The sequence below is a fragment of the Ahaetulla prasina genome, chromosome 10 (genome assembly GCF_028640845.1).
Source record: "Ahaetulla prasina isolate Xishuangbanna chromosome 10, ASM2864084v1, whole genome shotgun sequence".
Lineage (NCBI taxonomy): Eukaryota > Metazoa > Chordata > Lepidosauria > Squamata > Colubridae > Ahaetulla > Ahaetulla prasina.
This window is the reverse complement of record NC_080548.1, coordinates 11,271,119-11,292,738: the sequence shown is the minus strand read 5'-3', so window position 1 is coordinate 11,292,738 and position 21,620 is coordinate 11,271,119. Positions and strand designations below refer to the sequence as shown.

Genomic DNA, 21,620 nt, shown 5'->3' with positions numbered 1-21,620 from the left:
TGATTTAAATCGACTTGATTTTAATCAAGCCTTTTTACTAGGGATTTAAATCATAGAATAGAAGAGAATAGAATTCTTTAATGGCCAAGTGTGATTGGACACACAAGGAATTTGTCTTGGTGCATACGCTCTCAGTGTACATAAAAGACAAAATACCTTCATCAAGAATTCTAAGGCACAACACTTATGGATAGTCATAGGAAACAAATAAGCAATCAAATCATATTAGAAAACTGTCAGTATAAATGGTAAGGATACCAGCAACAAGGTTACAGTCATACAGTCATAAGTGGGAGGAGATGGGTGATGGGAAAGATGGGGAACAATTAATAGTACTGTAGATTTAAATCGTGATTTAAATCGACTTGATTTAAATCAAATCCACCCTGTTTACTGATGCTCTGAATGTGTGAGACTGCACGTCCCATCATTCCCAGACAGCATAGCCAATCTAGTCCAGCACATCTGGAAGGATGGAGAATCCACTACTGGCACAGTTTGCTTATTTAATGGATTCCGTTTACATAGCTGCCCACTGGGTGGCCAACAACATTAAAAACAGCGAACAAAATGCAAATAGTATCGAAAACCAGGAAGGAAAAATGACACCACCACCCCCACAAACACCCACAACATTGGGGTCAACATTCACTTCGCATACATGTAACCTTAGAGGTAAATCAATTTAGGCTTCCTGTAATTTAGTGCTCCTTATAAAATGTCTACTTTGACATTCCGCTTTCCTTGAGTGTTTTGGCTGAGAGGATGCCAAATTGGAAGAAAAGATACTTTTTCAACAAGATACATATCTGTAATGAAAACACTGTATTATAACCACCCATCCATCTTCTTTCTCTTTCATGCACACAATTTCAGATCTAATTCGTCCCCGGTTTTCCAAAAAGAAATGAGAACGGTGGGAACTGTCTCATTCAGTCTGTTTTTTAAAATGAAATTCTACCTTCCAGGTTTATTTCCTAATTGCTCAAATATAGATTGTGTTGCTGGCTTGAACATCCTTGAATGTCCCTGGCTGAAAAGGTGTTGGGGGTGGGTGGGAAACTAGGTGAGAAAGTCCCAAAGAAGGTTAAATAGCCAATTTAATCATTGCAACACCCTCTGGCAGACTCAGTTTCAAATCACAGGTATTTATAGCTCTCTTCTGTTCTCCAGCTCTTCTGTACCTGCTAACCAACAAACAGCTCCAGGGAGCAGAGAATCAGAGACATTGAAGAATTTAATCTATTGCTGTAACTCTCTTCAGAGGCTGTCCACCATTCACCTTTTGTAATAGCTTTCCCCCCCCCGCTGCTCAGATTGATTCACTCACAAGGGGAATACTTAGTTGTTGTTTTTAAAAACGTTCATAATTGCCAGGTGCAAGCAACCAGAGCCACTTGTGATTAGTCTTAAGCAGATGCTTTATTGTTGGTCACCTATATTACAAGGATCTCACCAATCTGATTGCATTCCCTTGGGAACGGTCAGATAAGACTCCAAAGATTCTGGGCTGGGGAAGTCAGCCCTGTGCCACTTTCTGCAGTGCAAGGATTCTAAGCTAAGGCCCCGTCTTATCACCGCCCTCCAATCTAATTGGAGATTCTATCATAATAATTGGACACTAGGATGGAGAATCCAAATAAACAACCTCAGTCATAGCACCTTTTTTTCCATGCCCACCAATAATCCGAAATAAAGAGCATCATTAAGGGACATTCTAAAGCAGGGGTGTCCAAACTTGGTCCCTTTAAGACTTTTGGACTTCAACTCCCAGACTCCCTCAGCCAGCAAAGCTGGCTGAGAACTCTGAGTTGAAGTCAAAAATAAAGACAATTAGACATTCTAAAGGAATGCTCAACTGTTACGTTTTAGCTACTGGTGTGTACAAACTCAGTTCCTGTGGCTAGTTTATGGTTCAGTGTGTCATGAGAACCCAGAAAACTGGGTTGAGTGAACCATGATGTCATGCCAAGACAGATATTTAGAAATCAAGTGACCAAGGGCTGGGCATGAGTGTCTTATCTTTATCATCCAGTCCTCCCTCTTGGGCTCTCTCCAGCCCTCTGGCTTCCCACAGATCCATTCAAATCAAGGAAAAGAACCACAAAAGTAGATTTTGCCCACTGGCTTTTTCAAGATAGAAAGGATGGGCACAGGGGTGCTATTCAGCAGATTCTGACAGGTTCTGGAGAACCGGTAGTGGAAATTTTGAGTAGTCCAGAGAACCAGCAAATACCACCTCTGGCTGGCCCCAGAGTGGGGTGGGAATGGAGATTTTGCAATGTCCTTCCCCCAGGAGTGGGGAAGGAATGGGGATTTTGGAGTATCCTTCCCCTGCCACGTCCACCAAGCCACGCCTACCAAGCCACACCATGGCCACCAAGCCACACCCACAAACCCGGTAGTAAAAAAAAATTGAATTCCATCACTGGATGGGCAGCTTTGAAGGTTTCTAAAACAACAGAGAGATGGAGCCCAATAATTGGCACCATCAATATTTTAAGGAGGTCCAGGCTTGTATTGCGGGGAAAAAAAGCAGGCATATGTCACAGGTGGTGAAGATCTCGTAAGGGCTGACTGTCTCTTTCCAACACCTGAAGTTCTTGTCAGACTGACAAAGATTCTGAATCAGTAGTGGAGTGAGACCAGGTCAAGAAGATGGAGTAAATAACTGGGAAAGATTGGCTGGACCTGAACTAAGCCGTTGTCGTGTCCCACTCCTCCGCTGACGGCTGGGTCCGGGAAATCCGAATCAGGCTTGCCTCTGCAGCTCTGCCCAAAGTCCTAGCAAAGTCCTCAGAGCAGGCAGGAGACCAGTAAGTGACTTCAGCAAGATAAGTTTGACTTTTGCCTGACTCAGAGACTGCCAGAAAGTAGCTCCTTTATATAGGCCATGGGGTGTGGCTCCATGACTCAGCACTCATTAAGGCCTGCCCCTCCCTTCCCTCTGTTGCCTCCGCCTCTCCAATCTTCTGATGCGAGGGTCACTCCAATCAGCTGTTCTTGGGAGTAAACCCTCCTCAGGCTCACCTGCTGTGGAGGAGGGGGAGGGGTCTAGCTGCTCCGTTTGCCTGGGCATGGAGTCAGGGCTGGGGCAGGGAGATGCTCCTTCTTCTGCAGTTTGTGGGGGCATGGAGCCAGGACTTGGGCCGGAAGGCATACATTCCTCAGTGTTGGGGAGCAGGTAAGAAGGCCCCGGCTGCTCTGAGGGCGGGCAAGACACAACAGTAGTACAGTACATGCTCTTAAGGATTGGAATTGGGTACACAATACAGCTAATCCTTGACTTACAATTGAGCCCCAAATTTCCATTGATAAACAAGACATTTTTTAAGTGAGTTTTGCCCCATTTTACGATCTTTCTTGCCACAGTTGTTAAGAGAACCACTACAGTTGTTAAGTAAATCTGGCTTCTCCATTGACTTTGTCAGAAGGTTGCAGAAGATGACCACATGAAGCCGGGACACCTCAACAGTCAGAAGTATGAGTCAGTTACTAAGCATCCAAATTTTGATAATGTGATTGTGGAGATGCTGCAACGGTCGTAAGTGTGAAAAACAGTCATAACTCACTTTTTCAGTGCCCTTCTAACAGGGGTGAAATCCAGCAGGTTCTGACAGGTTCTGAAGACTTGGTAGCAGAAATGTTGAGTAGTTCGGAGAAAAGGCAAATACCACCTCCGGCTAACCCCAGAGTGCGGTGAGAATGGAGATTTTCCAATATCCTTCCCCCAGGAGTAGGGAGGGAATGGAGCTTTTGCAATATCCTTCCCACAGGAGTGGGATGGGAATGGGGATTTTGCAGTATCCTTCCCCCAGGAGTGGGGAGGGAATGGGGATTTTGCAGTATCCTTCCCTTGGAGTGGGTAGGGAATGGAGATTTTGCAGTATCCTTCCCCTGCCACGCCCACAGAACCGGTAGTAAAAAAAATTGGATTTCATCACTGCCTTGTAACTTCAAATGGTCACTAAATGAAAGTTTGTAAGTCAAGGACTACCAGTATTGATGGTGGCAACCTCATAGATTTCTAAGAATGGATTTGCCAAATGCTTTGGCCACAAATGCTGTCCCAATGGCAGCACGGAAGCGTCTTTCTGATAGCACTTCCTTTTCCACCTCCACCAATAAATTAAACTCAAAAGCATTGCTAAGGGACATTAATCTAAAGGAATGTTCAGGTGTTCCAAGCAGAAGATAAAAATGAAAAGCCATTTTTGGCAGGGAAAGAAAATGTGAGAAACTGCCAGGTAGATTTTTAGCACTGTGTTATTTTGGAAAAGTTAATCTATTTCCAATTAGCATAGGTTTTCTTCCTGGCAGGTCTCATTACATCAACTGTTTTTATCAACATTGCTTTTAGAAACTAAAACAGTGATTTGGCAATGTTTTAAAAATAAATATTTGTGCAAGAGCATTTACAGGAAATACATTATAGCATTATTTAAAGCAGAGAATAAATCCCTTTTTCTCTCTTTTTCCTTTTGCTGCCATTTTAGATGGGTTATTTCTGAATTATCCGAAAAATCCTTTCCAAATATTAAAAGCTTTGGCAGTAGCTGCACTGCATATTATATTTTCAGTCAGTGCTATCTCTGGTTGGATCATGGTTATATAAAATGTTAAAAGCTGTAAAAGCCATAAAACAATAAAAACAGTAGCATGAGTGAAAAATATTTATATCCTCATATTATTTTCAAACTTTGAATTCAAAAATAGTTCCATCTTCTGGCAATATTGTCTTTCTTTCTTTCATTTAAATTAAGCCTGCGGCAAGAATTATCTTTGGGGAACCTAAGGGACATATTCTTTTTTTAGTAGTGGTTTCTATTAAATTATAAATATCCTCTATTACTTATAGTCATTGATAGATAAGCAATAGCACTTAAGAGTGCTTTACAGCCCTCTCTAAGTGGTTTACAGAGTCAGCCTCTTGCCCCCAACAATCTGGGTCCTCATTTTACCCACCTCGGAAGGATGGAAGGCTGAGTCAACCTTGAGCCTGGTGAGATGCAATCTGCCAAGACAATGCATTCAACAGATAGATAAGACAATGCTTTTGAGACAGATGGATTCAGTGAATTTAAGGATTAGAGCAGTGATTTTTAAACATGGTAGCTTTAAGATGTTTCAATGCTGGCTTGGGAATTCTGAGAATTGAAGTTCACACATTTGAAGTGTTGCCAAGTTTTATTTAACTGAGTCTAGAGTCAGTGTTACATACATTAGTGGTGCTTTCACATCAAGTCCTTATTGCACAACTGTCCCGTCCCTTTGTAGAATTTGGGGGAAGGTTGCCCAGGCATATAGAAGACATAGACTCATAGACTCATAGGACTGGAAGGGACCTCAAAGGTCTTCTAGACCAACCCCCTGATCAAGGCAAAAGTCCCAATCAAATGGTTGTCCAGTGTGTTCTTGAAAACCTCCAGTGATGGAGTACCCACAACCCCAAGAGGCAAGCTGTTCCATTGATTAACTGCTCTCACTGTCAGAAAATTTCTCCTTACTTCTAAGTTGGACAGGAGGGAAGTTGGCTGAGGAAAATCATTGAGATAAACAACCAAACAACCATGAAATTGAATTTGTTGGTCTCTCATATTATAAAGGACACCTAAGAGTAGGTGCCCAGAAATCTGGGGAAAAATAAGAACATTTCAAAAGATTTTGCCTCAGTGAAATTACTAATAAACAGGGGCTGAAAATTCATTTATAGAGTCACAATTCTGAGTTTGTCCCTAATAGTCCCTTACGTTCGGCTTACTAATTCAACTTGTTAATACCATTGCTTGGCATTTTCTGTTCTTTGGTATTTTCTATTTCTTCTTATTATTATTATTAGATTGATACACCACCTTTTCAACAAGAGCTCATGGGGTACTATGTAGCCCTCCTTCCTCAGATTATTTTTTCTTTTCCAACAAGATTGGAAAGATAATAATTAACCAAAGCTACTCAATAAGCTTCCATTCTCACTTTTAGACTCTCCACAATCCTAATACAATATCTTAACTAGTATATGACACTGCCCAAATATTAGCCTGAGGAATGCTCCAACTCAAAGCATCCTGGCTGGTTGAGGTCAGTCAGAGAGAATGATACGAACTCTTAAGCTCTTGCAGAAGCCTTAAGACCTTGGACAGCTCCCTGCAGGAAGTCACAGGATGTTGCTCTGTTAATACAGGTGGACTTTAACTCCCAGAATTCCCCACTCAGTCCACCTGTCTTAACCGTTGTTAGGTTTGAAAAATGCTGCTCTACCACCTGCCTATCAACAGCTAAGGTCTTAAGACAGATAGCAGAGCCTGGTGAACCTAGCTATTGCTCCAGCTGATTGCTGAGTATATGTCAGCTCTTCAAGCTAGATCAAACTAAGAAACCAATCCATGTAGGCCAACACAACTTTACTTTCATTGCACAATTAAAATAACAGAATTTTGCCATTCTTAATGCATGTCTGGGATGGCATGTGGGAAAGATTCACTCTCCAGCTAAAAGCACTGTGTTTTCCTGCTTCAGCATCACTCACCAAAGTTCAGTATGAGACTTTTATTTTAAATTTAAAAAATAAGCCATGGATATGCATAATCATTGCACATAAAAAGCAATAAACATCTATACATCTAATAACCCTTTTACCATTTAAAAATCCTGGCTTCCGGGAATAAATCCTGGGAATTGTATCTGGGCAAAGCGGCAGTAATCTGATAGAGAGGCTGACTCCCCAAGAGTGATATTTCCCAGGATTCTTCAGTAAGAAACAAACATTTTAAAATCAGTTTAGAGCAATCATACTGACACTAATGCAAGTTTTCCTTCATTTTTACCAGTGCCATCTTCTAAATCAGGGTCAGCAAACGATGGTCTCCAGGCCAAAGATGAAATCCAGCAGGTTCTGAAAGATTCTGGAGAACCGGTAGCAGAAATTTTGAATAGTTAGGAGAGCCAATAGCGGAAATTTTGAGCAGTTCAGAGAACTGGTAGCGGAAATTTTGAGTAGTTCGGAGAACCAGTAATGGAAATTTTAAGCAGTTCAGAGAACCGGTAGCGGAAATTTTGAGTAGTTTGGAGAACCAGCAAATACCACCTCTGGCTGGCCCCAGGGGAATGAATGGAGATTTTGCAATATCCTTCCCCTGGAGTGAGGAGGGAATGTATTTTGCAGTATTCTTCCCCAGGAGTGGGGTGGGAATGGAGATTTTGCAGTATCCTTCCCCCAGGAGTGGGGAGGGAATGGGGATTTTGCAGTATCCTTCCCCTGGAGTGGGGGAGAGAATGGAGATTTTGCAATACCCTTCCCCTGCCATGCCCACCACATTACGCCCACCAAGCTATGCCCACAGAACCGATAGTAAAAAAAAAATTTGATTTCACCACTGCTTCAGGCCAAATCTAGCCTACCATCTGGCCTACAAATTAAGAATTGAGAGGCAGACAGCTGGCAGATTGCCAGATCTGAGTCTGAGCCAAACTCCTGAGGCAAAGATAGTGGCCAAGCCATCCTGGGGAGGGGCAGTCTATCAGCATCCTCCTTCCTGACAGGTCAGAGTCTTCCAATAGTTACCATGCTCTTTGGCCTGCAGACCTGCCAGCCACAGTGGTAGAAGAGAGGCAAGACCTGGTCCTTTATGGCAGAAGTCTCCAAACTTGGCAGACTTGTGGACTTGCTGGCTGCGGAATTCTGGGAGTTGAAGTCTACAAGTCTTGAGGTTACCAGGTTTGGAGACCTCTGCTTTACGGAATAGGCTTGGTGAACCCTATCTAAACTGTAGCAATCTCAATCTTCACATACGCAAAGAATTATTATAAAATGCAACCAGTATGCCCAACAACGTCTCTCCTAATAAGGAAACCTTATGGTATTAGGTCAGGGTCTGCAAACTTGGCTCTTTTAAGACTTCTGGACTTCAACTCCCAGAGTTCCTCAGCCAGCTCTGGGAGTTGAAATCCACAAGTCTTAAAAGAGCCAAGTTTGCAGACCCCTGGTATAGGTAGTCCTCAATTTATAATCAGTTATTTAAGACCATCATTTTCAAAGTTATGATGAACCCTGAAAAAGGGACTTATGAGCTGGATTCAAAATTCTGATGTCCCATTCCCACATCTCGCACAGTCACATGACTGCATTTGGGGCACTTGGCAACCACCCTGCATTTGTGAACATTTGCAGCACCTATACCATATTTGCTGAAAGCCAGTGTTTATTTCCAATTCCTGCAAAAACCATCTCATAATAAACAATGGGTTTGCTTAATTACTGCAGTGTTCACTTAACAACCATGGTGTTTGCTGTACAACCAGAGTGTTTGCTTAGTGTTCAGTACCAAAAGATTGTAAAATTGGGCATGCTCGTAGGGTGACCCACTTTATGACTGAAATTGCGAGCTCAAATAGTCAAAAGTGAAGGACTACCTGAATAGCATCTGTTTAGACAAAATACAAACAAAATCTATGGAAATTTCACATCCAACGTATTGTCACCTGCATTCTCACTCTATAATCTTATTCCTTTTATCCACAAAATGCCTTTGGTAGGGACTTACTAATCAAGATGTCTGCAAATACAGACATTTTTATCTTCTTTCAAAGAACATGCATATCACTCCTGATTTGTACGAATGATAGCAATAATTATCCAAATGCTACAATCAGTAAAGTCAGTTTACATCATTATCCTATATTATACTTTGCAATACATTTCTTCTGTTAAAAAAAATATAGAAAAGCAACAGACAAGTCTCTTCATCTCACAGATGAATCATAAATGTTTTTTTAAAAAATCAGTTTGAGGACTTCTGCAACGCGATATCCATTACTGGAAATGTATATCCGTATATCTGTACTTCTATTAATGATGGAATCATCTGCAGGAAAGGAAGATTAAAATAAAAATTATGCAAAATATTTAAAATGATGAATTTCACTTTCACCAAAAAGATGCTGGGTGAAATATCCAACAACCTTGAAGGTAACGGAACCAACTAAGGTCAACAGATTATACCAAAGAACTAGGGCAGAGATCTCCAAACTTGAGAACTTTAAGACTTTTGGACTTCAACTCCCAGAATTCCCCAGCCAGCATGTCTTAAAGATGCCAAGTTTGAAGACCCCTGAACTAGGGGATGTTGTTTTATACTAACTTAGACATAAATTTGACATTCTATCACACTAAAGAAATAGCAAATTGGGTTTGGGTAACTGGCCAAACAAATATTTTCATATGACACTCCCTAATTTACAAATTTTGTAAAATGTCAAACACTCTCAGAAACTTTCTAACTCATCTTAAGAGAGGACCCAGTTTTGATAGCAAGTCACTCACACTTTGTGTTCATCAAACACTGTAGACTAGAAAAGAGTAGTTTGCAGCTGTGTTACTGCAAAGCTACCCACAGGACTGGTGTATTGTGTGAGCTCACCCAAGTTGCTTGAAGAAAGCCTCCTTCTGTTCATCAAAAGTGAAATATTTTACAAAGACAAAAAATATATACAATATAAATGCCATGCTTTGCAAACAGGGAACAATATTCTGCAACACCAGCTGTTTGCACTCACATAAATCTGACAGACATTTAGTTAAATTTCTATAGCCTTTCTGGGTGTGGAAGACAGGAATTATTCTTATAAAAATAAAATTCAAGGAAATATAACACACTTGTTTTTTTAAAAAAGGGCAGTGGGGTGTTAATACTGGGAAGTACGATTGAGAGGCACAAGGATGAGATGTATGTCTCTTCTTCCTTCCAAGAGAACGAAAAGATTAAGGAGGAAAGAGTTTGAGAATGAAGCTTTTTCGTTGCTGATCTTTAGGGGGAAAAAATGCTAAAGGTTGGATGGGTTTCCTGGGTAGAATCTCAAAGTGGGAAGCTGAAAAAACATCTTTCAAGAAGGCAATTCCATATTCTTCCCAAGGCCATTCCCATGAAGCCAGCTGAGGCTCACATCCAAAGAATCCCAAAGGTGCCTTTTCCGGAGGCAACTGGACTTCCTTGTTTTTTCCTTTGAAGACATTTCACTTCTCATCCAAGAAACTTCTTCAGCTCTGACTGGATGGTGGGGAATGGAAGGATTTTTATTCCTTGAAGACAGCTGGTCAGTTGCATTCTTTTAGAGCAGGGGTCCTCAAACTAAAAACGGAATGCGCGGAGGCCTCAGGAGGCCAAAAAACAAGCCCGTTTTTGGGAGGCAGAGTGATTCTGGAGAACTGAGGATGCACGGAGGCCAAAAACGGCCCCATTTTTGGCCTCCCCAGCCTCCAGAGAGAGAGGGAGGGAAGGAGACACACATACACACACAAACAGAAATCCCTCACGGACACCCCCAAGGCAGTCATATCCCTTCTCTAATTTGCTTTCCACCCCCAGGAGCATAACGAATTAAAGTTTGTGTGAATTGTTTAATGGACTGCTAAATTGGCCATGCCCACTCAGTCACATGACCACCTAGCCACACCCACCGAGTCACATGACCACTGAGCCACACCCACCCCAGCCAGTCCGGGCCCCCAACAGTCTTAAGGGACTGTGATTGGTCCCGTTTAAAAAGTTTGAGGACCCCTGTTTTAGAGGGTCATTGGGGCCACTTGGAGGTTTATCTGTGTCCTCAGGGTCACCTGAGTAGTGCAAATGGTTCCTTCCATTCCCCACCATCCAGTCAAGAGTGGAAGAAGCTTCTTGGATGAGAAGTGAAACATCTTCAAAGAAAAAAGAAGAAAGCCCAGTTGCCTCCTGAAAAGGCACCTTTGGGACAACTGTGACGTGGATGACTGAGAATCTCCACAGACTTTACAGATAGTCCTTGACTTACAACCTGTTGCTTAGTGACCATTCGAAGTTATGACGAACACCCCCAAAGATACAACTTGGTTCCAAAGTTCTGACAGCTGCCCCCCCCCAATGCAGTCACATGACTGCATGTCAGACACTTGGTAGATGCTTAAATTTTATAGCTGCTTGCACATCCTGCAGTGCAATCCCATCACTGCGATTTGTGTTTTTGCAGAAAAGTGGCATTTACTTCTGGTTTGGGACAAAAATGGCCCATGGCGAATAATGGGTTCACTTAACCACCACAGCATTTGCTTAATGGCCACCAAAAAAGGTCATAAAATTAGGTCAATCACATGGGTGACCTGCTTTACAGCCAATGATGATTTACGGCTGCTGTAAGTTGAGAAGCACCTGTATTACTACTCCTGTTATGCAAAAATTTATGGGCTTCCAAAGATTTCTGGAAGTTAACATACAACGGTGTTAGTTTGAAAGTTACAGTATTCCATTACTGCTTTTGTTTTTCTTTTAAATTTTAAATTTAAAGAAACATGCAGGCAGTTATGTGTAAAATATGTGCAAAACCTTGAGGAGCACCCGGAGACTCCAGGTAGTTCAGAATGCGGCTGCGCGGGTGATAGAGGGAGCCCCTCGTGGCTCCCACGTAACACCTCTCCTGCACAGACTGCACTGGCTGCCTGTGGTTTTCCGGGTGCGCTTCAAGGTTTTAGTAATGATCTTCAAAGCGCTCCATGGCATAGGGCCGGGCTACTTACGGGACCGTCTGCTGCCACCGATTGCCTCTCACCGACCCGTGCGCTCTCATAGGGAGGGACTCCTCAGGGTGCCGTCGGCTAGGCAGTGCCGACTGGCGACACCCAGGGGAAGGGCCTTCTCTGTGGGGGCTCCCACCCTCTGGAACGAGCTTCCCCCAGGACTTCGTCAACTTCCTGACCTTCGAACCTTCCGCCGCGAGCTTAAGACACATCTATTTATTTGCGCAGGACTGGACTAGAATTTTTTAAATTTTTAAAGGTTTAAATTTTAAATCTGGTTTTAATGGGGTTTTATTGTTTATATTCCTATTTTAATATTCGGCCTTGTGTAATAAGTTTTTTAATTTACTGTTTTATTTTGTATATATTTATATTTTTATATGGCTGTAAACCGCCCTGAGTCCCTAGGGAGATAGGGCGGTATAAAAGTTTGAACAAATAAATAAATAAATAAATAAATAAATAAATAAATAAATAAATAAATAAATAAAATCATATTTGGTCTCCAAGGTGAATACACTCCTGGAAAGGTTTGGTTTATTTGGAAGTAAAGTGAAGCATGCTTCTGATTGTAATTTAAAGAGGTCATTGTCCAAAACGTAGGAAACAAGATCCTCTTTCTTCAATCAACTCCGGCACAGATTTGTATGTTGACATCCAACCTTATAAAGTGGTTCAACATACATCAAAGATCAGCTGAAGATCAGGAGATACAATTCGGGCTGTGGGTTCATTCAGGGCATATATTGATTGGTTCACAAAATCAGCTTCAAATTCAGCACCATCCCATTTTGATAAGTCGATGAGGGCCAAGGAAAGAACCGGATGTAGATTAACCAAATACAAGGCTGGGAAGAAGAATCCTGCCTATTTTAAAGCCTTCCAGATCTTTGGTGTCAAGATTCTTGTTTTGCATACTGATAGGTTTGAAATTTAAGGGTGGGAAAAGTTAAAAGCCCCTGGAAGCAGGAAGTGAGCTAGGATAGAAAGCTTGGAAGGAAAACCAACTCAAAACCCTTGTTCCTCGCAAGAAGGATGGATTCTAGCTAAGAAGCTAACAAGGATGATAAATAAGGCAAAGTGTATGGAAATGGCCAGGAGGGTTAGGAACAGAAATTTGGCAGTTTGGGATGGTTATCAAATAGCGGCACAGAACTACCTTGTGTATCATAAGGATGTCATGCCATGCAAGTTGTATCATGGTTTGTATCATTCTATCCAGGTAGTAGCACAAGACTTGATAACTGACTCACAAAGTTCCCATTTCAAGTTTCTTTCCATCTCAGATGGTTGGCAGGTATTTTATAAGCCTATATGCTCATGATTTTTCAGTTTTTCTCCATGACCATAGGGTCTACTCATCATCATAACTGCATCTCTTATTTCATATCGCTGGAAGTTGTATTTATAATACATTCACCCCCAAAAGTGATGCATCTTGGAAAATATCTTGGGGAAAAAGTATGTGTCCACATAAATAATATGTCTTGGAGTGTCTATGATTAACTTGCTGATAATTTTCTGATGTGTTCTAGGACAGGGGTCTCCAACCTTGTCAACTTTGACTTGTGGACTTCAACTCCCAGAATTCCTCAGCCAGCAAAGCTTGCTGAGGAATTCTGGAACTTGAAGTCCACAAGTCCTAAAGCTGACAAGGTTGGAGACCCCTGTTCTAGGAGGAACAATCAAACGTGAGAAAAATCCACTGGGGCAAATTGCAAACAAGCCATGATCCTGATGATCCTTATTTGGGAGGCCAAACTAAGAAATGAAGAGATGGAGGGGGGGGCTGTTTTTTTACAATTCTCCCTAAGTTGGGGTTTTAGTGTGCACCATGCCTTGCTGCACATGTCGAATAAGTTGTTTGCGGTTGTCCAGGATAGTGTCAAAGCTCTCCTGCAGTTGATTTTGCTGCTCAGCAACCTTCTGCTGGAGGCTGCGAATCCAACGTAGCAAAGCCAGGCGGCGATACATCACTAAGTGGCTGTGATATTTCTGTTTCTCCAACTCTTTGAACTTCTTCATCTCCTGCATGTCCCTGAAAGCTTCTGCCAGTGCTGGGGAGAAGGTCTCAGAACTAGAGGAGGAAGAGCTGTCAAAATCAACATTGGAGGCTTGCTGCTTAGCATTACATGTCCAGTCTTCATCGGTAACAGAAGGTATCTTCCAAACTTTGGTGCCATCACTTTCAGGGCCATCAATCCAACGACTTCTGGAATAACCATTATCTTCTCGAGGGGAACTGGCCAGTTTCCCTCTTACCTTTACCTTCACCTGGTAGTTGGTCTCTTGTTCTGGACTCCTGACCTCAGCACCTTCAGGTGGTCTACGGATGTCCTCCTCTTCTCTGTCCTCCTCCTCCTCTAAGCCCAGGAATTTGTTATCAGACTTTAGGTTCTGAGAAATGCCTCTGGAGCGATTCTTTGCTTTCTGTCGGTGTATTAGATCAGTCAGATTCTCAGATGCCTTCTTTATCCCATTGTCATTCCATTGTTCCCATTCCTCTGGTATCTGCACCTTTGATATGGGTTGGCTCCAGTTTTCGTTGCTATCAGAGGACTTCTCATCCATGAAGTTGAGGTTCTTGTCTGGATGGGAGTCCTTTTTGTTACGGTAGATCACATCCTGCTGTGAATTTCCCTGGACTTCACCGAGCTGTGGATGGAGGGGGAATTCCGGTTGGCACATGGCAAACATCGATGCCCCCACCCAACTGGGAAAAAGAAACCAGCAGAGAAAGAAATATAGATGTAAGGACATGACCAATATGCAGAAAAATTCCAACACTCTTGGGTGTCATCCTGAAATTCATGTTTTGGATCCCAGGCCAATCTCAGCATTTAGACCTCTTTAAAACCCTGGATCATCAAATCAAAAAAACCCTGTGATCAGTAACCATGTGATCAGAGCTGACTAAGCTTCTTCTGAATAGAGTTTAGTTTTCCAGGACTTAAGGAAAGTTTCTTTTGCTCCTATAATGAGTTTCTGGTTATCTAAATCCTGATTTATTTCATTAACTCAATGGCACAGGTTCATGCAACACTGAAGTGGCAATTGACCAGCCACGTTGAGTTCACACAGCATACAGTACTGACCCACAAGTTAACCAGATTTTGGTCCACTGAGTTGTGTGAGACCAACCCCCCTAGTGTTTCTTTTGCTGGGGAGACAGGGAGGAGAAGATAATTTCAGGATAGCCCCCAAGTAGTGGTGAAATGCTACTGGTTTTCACCGGTTCAGGAGAACCGGTAGTAAAAGAGCTACCAGTTCCTCCGAACCGGTATTTCTGACGATCAGCTGTGCTGCGCGATTTAAAATCACTAGAAAGCAGGAAATCCTGCTTTCTAGCAAATCTAAATCACACAGCACAGCTGTTTCCCCCCCTCGCTGCTCTACTTACCTTCCCAAGCCTCCTTTTTCCATGTGAAGCATGCGTTTACTGCATACGGCGTATGCACGCACAAGTGCAGCATGCATTTGCACATTTGGGGCATAGTGCGCATGTGCATGCACAGCATGTGCTTGGTGAGCATCACACATGCGCATGCAGTGAACCAATGACAAACCAGGGGAGATTTCACCACTGCTACCAAGTAATTCACAGACTGATCATATTTCCATCTTTCTAAGCATGGGTGACTATGTTGCATAACGTTTTTCTGGTTTAAGGCCACAATAGTCCTCTGAATGCATGCTGGTGTGAAAGGACCCTGTCACTCTAAGTAGGACCTGGATGATTACTTTAGCTCAGAAGTCTTCAAACTTGGAAGCTTTAAGACTTGTGGACTTAAACTCCCAGAATTCTCCAGCCAGCTGTCTGAAGAATTCTGGGAGTTGAAGTCCATAAGTCTTAAAGCTTCCAGTTTGAAGAGCTCTGATTTAGCTGATCTAATTTAAGTTTTACTAAAATAAATGAATATAACACAGTCATCAAAATGACCACAGGACATAGGACAATAAGGTTTGAAGAAAACCTTGAGGCCTTCTAGTCCAATCCTCTGCTCAAGCTGGAGATCCTATATTATTCTGGACAAATGGCTGTCCAGTCTCTCCTTGAAAACCTTCAGCTTTTGAGAACCCAATAAACGAAAATATTTGTAGTTCAGGGTTGAAATGAGGGGTCCTTTGTCGCCCTCTGAGCTTGGTTGTTTTCTTCCAGGTGCTTCATTACTCAAATTAGGTAACATTATCGGTGCTAGTCACTAGCACTTAAGATGTTACCTAGTTTGGGTAATGAAACATGTGCAAGAAAACAACCAAACTTTGATGGAACACCCACAATGGCTTTCCATATATTTAATCAGTCTGTCCCCCTTTCCCTCCCATAATGGTTACCTTGGCACTACGGGCTTAATCTTGTTCCCAAAATAATGTTGATAGGAGTGATAAACTAACCAAACAAACTGTTTGCAAAAAGAGGCCAAGCCAACTCCCTCTCCTCGCCCAAATTTACCCAAACAGGCTTTACAAGTTACGCAAAAGCCGCCGTTAGGCCTTTAACCCTTTTGTATATCATGTACACAAACATCAAAAGGCCCACAACGCCGTGTGGCAAGCACACAGCTTACAGGGGCTCTGCCACCCTTGGGGCTGCAGGTTCTGTAGTTCACCTGTAGGTCAAATGAAGGCAGATCTGGGCCAGACAGGTGGAATATAATAAGAACCTGGCAGAAAGGGAAGATTTTCTCCCCCCCCTCCCCCAAAAAACACCCAAAGCAGGTGAAAGAAAGAAAGAAAGAAAAAAACCAAGCCGATTTCCCTACAATCCTAAAAGATACCGAGATGGAACAAGGGGTGGGGTGGGGGGTGTCCAGAATTTTGACTCAGCATTGCTAACATATGTGGGCTCTCCTCACTCCACCCACCCCCGCATTTTCCAAGCAAGCTCTCGAAAATATTTCTTTCCTTTCCTGAGCGTGACGCTGTCCTTAAGCCTTCCCTGGCAGGGAGGTGGCAGAAGGCTGGACCCGTTTGCCGTTTTAGGGCATGTGATTTGGGAGTGGGGCGGGGGGGGGGTGTCAGGTGCAGCGCCAATGGTCGTGCAGGCAAACTGCAGGCAGTCTGCGCCAAGGAAGGCAGGAAGGCAGGCAGGCAGAAACCAGCAGCCGCTCTTGGTCGGGAGTCCCGCTAAACAGATTATTATCCGTCCCCGTTCAAATTGTCGCTTGCGCCCCTTCCTCTCCTCTCCCCGTCCCCTCCCCAAAAGCCCAGGCGGCGGGCTTGGCACTCACCGCTGGAGCCTCGTAGGAATCTAGCGGGGAGGGGCGCCCGGGCGGGCGGGGGTGGAGGACTGGCAGGATTTTGCCAGCCGACCGTCGCTTCTGCGGAGGGGGCGCAAATGGCCCCGATTGGGAATGTTGCAAAGAACCACCGCCCGCTTCCTGGAGGTGCCCAAGACGGTGGCGGCGATTGCAGCGAGGGAAGGCGAGGAGAGAGAGAACAGGTGACCCCGGGAAACCGATGCGTACGAACGGCTCCTCCCTCCTTCACACACACACGCATCCCGAGTCCTGCTGAAATGATTCCCAGCGGCTGGCACGTTCACATGACCCAGACGTGAGGCTGAGTGGACAAGACGCGAGGAGGACTGGGGTAGTGACGTTTGCGGCGGGAGGGCTGGGCTGCGGGGGGGGGGGAGTCATGATGAGCAACATCTGGAGGAGGACTTGGCCTGGATAGTCGTCCTGACCCTTTCTGGACACTGATGGAGCTGCGGGACAGCCGCGGTCCCCTGCTTTGTCAAGCTTGGTGGTGTCCATTAAGGCAGGGGTCTCCAAGCTTGGCAACTTTAAGACTTGTGGACTTCAACTCCCAGAGTTGAAGTCTGGGAGTTGAAGTCCACAAGTCTTAAAGTTGCCAAGCTTGGAGACCCCTGCATTAAGGTTTTGATCAAACCCACCTAAACCCCTCCCCCCACCCTTCAGCCAAGCCCCAAAGATTCATGTAGGGTTGAGTGTGTCCTGAAAACTCAGTTCGGTTGATTGAATAAACTGTGTTAAAAGCTAATCACAGGTATGAGTTGTACAGAGGTGGAGAATGCAAGGAAATCCAAGGATGGCTGCCTGGCATGGGAGTTGAAGTCCACCAGTTTTAAAAGGTTAGATACCCCTGCTCTAAATCATCCCAAAGATGCTTTTGGTTTTGTTTTTTTTCAAGAAGCAACTGGACTTTTTGGTAGCACCAGAAAGTCCAGTTTCCTCTTGGGAAAAAAAGCACCTTTGGGACAACCATGACCTGGATGACTGAGAATCTCCAGAGAATCTAAATGTTGAATATTTAGCCTGTTTAGTAGGAAATTACCCTTGGTGATTAAATACCAGCATAGGGAAGAGGAGGATATATATCATGATGTCATCACACAATAATGTCATCACACCTGTGACTTTATTGTAGCTTGTACCAGACATCTATGCTGCCTTGGTCCATATCTGAAAAACCATCAGTGCAAAAAAAATATATGCCTAAATCACATAATACTTGTGTAGTTGCAACATATTAATCCATGGTTAAGCAGACCATTGTTTTTCTGGGTTTGGCCATCTGACAGAACTATCAATTAACTATCCAAACTGGATTCCCATTATTTAAGCTATTGTGAGTCAATTTATTATATGAATTTATTATATGAATCCAACATAGCTGGCTGGAGAATTCTGGGAGTTGAAGTCCACAAGTCTTAAAGCTGCCAAGTTTGAAGACCTCTGCCTTAAGGCAACCTGGTTTAGCATATCTGAACTGTGCTTAGAACTCATGTTCAGCTGTGTACGTTCAACCATGGGTTAGCAAGTAAGCTACAAGAGAATCCTCATCAAAGTCACCTAGTCTGAACCTTGGGAAACCAACCTGGGGTTTAGCTGCAGTGCAACGGTCTACCCGCTGACGTGGCCTTGCCCCTGTGTCTTGGGCCTGCCCTTATTCCTCTTCAAAGCTTGCTTCACATGCGGCATTGGTTAAACTTTGGTTATTCCTCCTTCCTGACAGAAAAGGGTTAGAGCAACAGGCCTTTGTGATGCTGCAGCAGCATCCGAGCAAAATCTTTAGGCCTCTGCTGGGAACAATTTTGTTCAAAGGCTGGGCCAGGTCGGTGGATGGAAAACAATAGCAGATGAAAAGCAGGTGGCTCTAATGGCTTGTAAGAACCTGGGATCAGGCCTCAAGTGCCCAGCACCCCAAAATCCAGATGTTTGGGATTTCTGCTGGAACTCCAATCTCAGTTGATGTCCCTACTGCCTCAAAACTGCAACAAATCAAAGAATATTCTGAGGAAGTAGATTCCTAACGTAGGATATTAAAGCAAAATATGATTGTCTTGCAGTAGCTTTGCGGTCTTCCAATTGGATTCCAGGCTCGGCCTGTCCCAAACCAGCCTTTTCCCAGATGTGTTATAATTACAACAATTGTGATTCTCATTTGCCTGCAATCTTCAGTGGCACTTGAGCTATCTTGTCTGGCAACTCCATGTTTAGAGCCATGTTCAGAGCAGTGTTCCATGCTCAGAGCCATAGTGGCGCAGTAATTAGAATGCAGGATTGCAGGTTAACTCTGCCTGCTGCCAGGAGTTCAATTCTGACCAAGCTCAAGGTTGACTCCACCTTCCAAGGTCAGTAAAATGAGGACCCAGATTATTGAGGGCGATATGCTGATTCTGTTAATTCTGGAGAGGGCTGTAAAGCACTATGAAGTGATATATAAGTCTAAGTGCTATTGTTATTGCAATTTCTACTCCCTATTCACACATTGCTGTCGCTCTCTCATCTCCAGTTCATGATTAAATGGTCCTTCCCAATGTTTCTCAATCTTGGCCATTTTTAAGAAGTATGAACTTCAACTCCCAGAGTTTCCCAGTTAACTAAGCTGGCTGGGGAATTCTGGGAGTTGAAGTCCATGCATTATGAAAGTAGCCAAGGTTGAAAAACACTGGCCTTACCCTTCTGGTTTGCATTTTGCAAAATATCTATTATACAGTCGTATGTAAATCACTGCAATCTCACACACATCTTTGAGATTTCCATGCCAGATGTTGTGTAGCAGGGTTGTTTGGATTTAGGAGTTAGGGGAAAACGTATAATAGAAGTCTAAAAACATTCAGTCCATCACTGCCCATAACTAGAAACATGTTTCTTTAGATAGATAGAAATGAGAGGAAGCTCAGCATAGTATTACACCACCACCACAACAAATTGGATTGCATAAATTTGGGGAAAGCTAATTATTTATCCTGATATATTTCTGGATGGAGCAAGTATTTTGCTCCAAAGCAAAGTAGCCCCATTGTTGTTTTAACGGTAACTGAATTTCTGGATATATTTTTTTAAAAAAAGTTGTTATCCATCTCCCAGAGTTACCTTTCTGTGTGCTGGGTGGGCCATTTTAAACAAATAAACACAACATAAAATCTATATTCTCCTCCCTGCTCTGCTTTCCCTGGGCTGACTGAGAAAGAAATGTTTTGTTTGCAAACGTGCCAAATGTTAAAGGGAGATATTGGCAGGCGGGTGGGGGGGAAGGGGGATCCTTGCAACGGCATTTTGCTCACTGCAGTTTTCTCTCTCACTTTGCATTTTATTTATTTGTTTATTTATTGTGTTTCATCCCTGGTTGGGGGAACACACAAGAAGCCTGCCAAGTACCCATCATCATTCTGTGGCCATGCATGTGATTTGAATTTTTCTATGTCCCGTGTTCTTGTCGGACTAGCTTCCCCAGGGCCTGGACTGACAAGATAAAAGGGCCTTTTATAACAACATTGTGCAACAGAAAAAGCACACATGGTTTTTAAAAAAAAACACTGGAAGACACAATCCAAAAGAACCTGTTTTATACCGGTAGCTCACATATCCTGCTAAGTCAGGCTTGACCAAGCCATAATGGCTAGATTCAGGGGTGGGCTTCAAAAATTTTAGCAAGGGGTTCTCGGCCCGGTTACTGGGTGGGCGTGGCCATGGTGGGCGTGGCCTAGTCAACATCCTGCACCACCAGCAGAGGGTGCATTTTTGCCCTCCCCATGCTCCGGAGGCTTTTCTCAAATCTCCGGGAGGGTAAAAATGGCCTCCCCAGGCTCTGAAGACTCTCTGGAGGCTGGAAATGGGCCCATTTCCAGCCTTCCCGAACTTCCAGTAAGCCCGTTTTTCGCTCTTCCTGAGCCTCCGTGCATGCCCTGCACTTACCTGCATCCAAAATGCAGGTAAGTGCAGGGATTCCTTAGGGAATCCTTAGGGATTCCTGGGAGGGGAGGGGTTGGGTGGGTGAGGCCAGCCAGGAGTGGGATTTGGGGGTTCTCAAACTGCACAAAATCTTAGCTCCCGAACCCCCAGCAGCCCATCCCTGGCTAGATTCGAGAAAAACTACCTTATAAATCAGGAATCCCAAACTTAGGGGCAAATAAAAAAGGTGAGATAATAGATAAATAAGCAAACAGGTCTGTGGCAGAATGTAGTCCAAAGTCGAAGGAGGGAGGGGAGCTTGGAATGGCTGGTGGACAGGAAGAGAGCAAAGTCGGACCTTGCTTCACAATTCACAGAGTACAGGTGGTCCTCGACTTATCACCATTTGTTTAATGAACGCTTGAAATTACGTCACTGAAAAAAGTGACCATTTTTCACACTTATGACTGTTGCAGATCATGTGATCCAACGTCAGATACTTGTTTCATATTTATGACGGTTGCAGTGTCCTGGGGTCATGTGATCCCCTTTGGCAACATTCTGACCAGCAAATTCAATGGGGAAGCCAGATTCACTTAACAACCGTGTTATTAACTTAGGTGGCAAGAGATGTGAGTTCTAGTTCCGCCTCAACAGGAAAGGCAGCTGGGCGACTTTGGGTCAGTCACCCTCTCTCTCTCTCAGCCCAACCCACCTCATAGGGTTGTTGTTGTCGTGGGGAAAAGATACGATGGAATGCAGTGAGGAGGGGGATCCCCAGGAGGGAGGGGCTGCAAAGTTTTTTTGACATTTTCTTCTTTACGTTTCCACATTGGTATACATCCATTATATATCCATTTTCTCCCCTTATTTCAATTTATCTTTATTTATACATGTGGTTCCCTTATTTTTTATACATAATATATTCATTTACT

The 21,620-nt window shown here is 43.5% G+C and overlaps 1 protein-coding gene across 2 annotated transcripts; it reads right to left on the bottom strand.

The window, feature by feature from the left end:
* Positions 1 to 1,842: 1,842 nt before the first annotated feature.
* On the bottom strand, positions 1,843 to 17,126 carry C10H1orf216 (chromosome 10 C1orf216 homolog). Of its 2 annotated transcripts, XR_009156548.1 has the most exons (3): positions 16,774 to 17,126; positions 12,702 to 14,255; positions 1,843 to 8,861 (listed from the first exon to the last, which is right to left on the bottom strand). XR_009156548.1 is itself a non-coding variant. In XM_058195115.1 (2 exons), the coding sequence occupies exon 2, from the start codon at positions 14,237 to 14,239 to the stop codon at positions 13,352 to 13,354; it is 888 nt and encodes a 295-aa protein (XP_058051098.1). In that variant the 5' UTR covers positions 14,240 to 14,255; positions 16,774 to 17,126; the 3' UTR covers positions 8,886 to 13,351. The 2 variants fall into 2 exon arrangements, 1 of the variants encoding a protein (XP_058051098.1); XM_058195115.1 differs by lacking the exon at positions 1,843 to 8,861 and having other exon boundaries at positions 8,886 to 14,255.
* Positions 17,127 to 21,620: the final 4,494 nt, after the last annotated feature.

Coding starts and splice junctions, on each gene's coding strand:
- C10H1orf216 (XM_058195115.1), bottom strand. CDS start 14,239: ATGTTTGCCATGTGCCAACCGGAATTCCCCCTCCATCCACAGCTCGGT.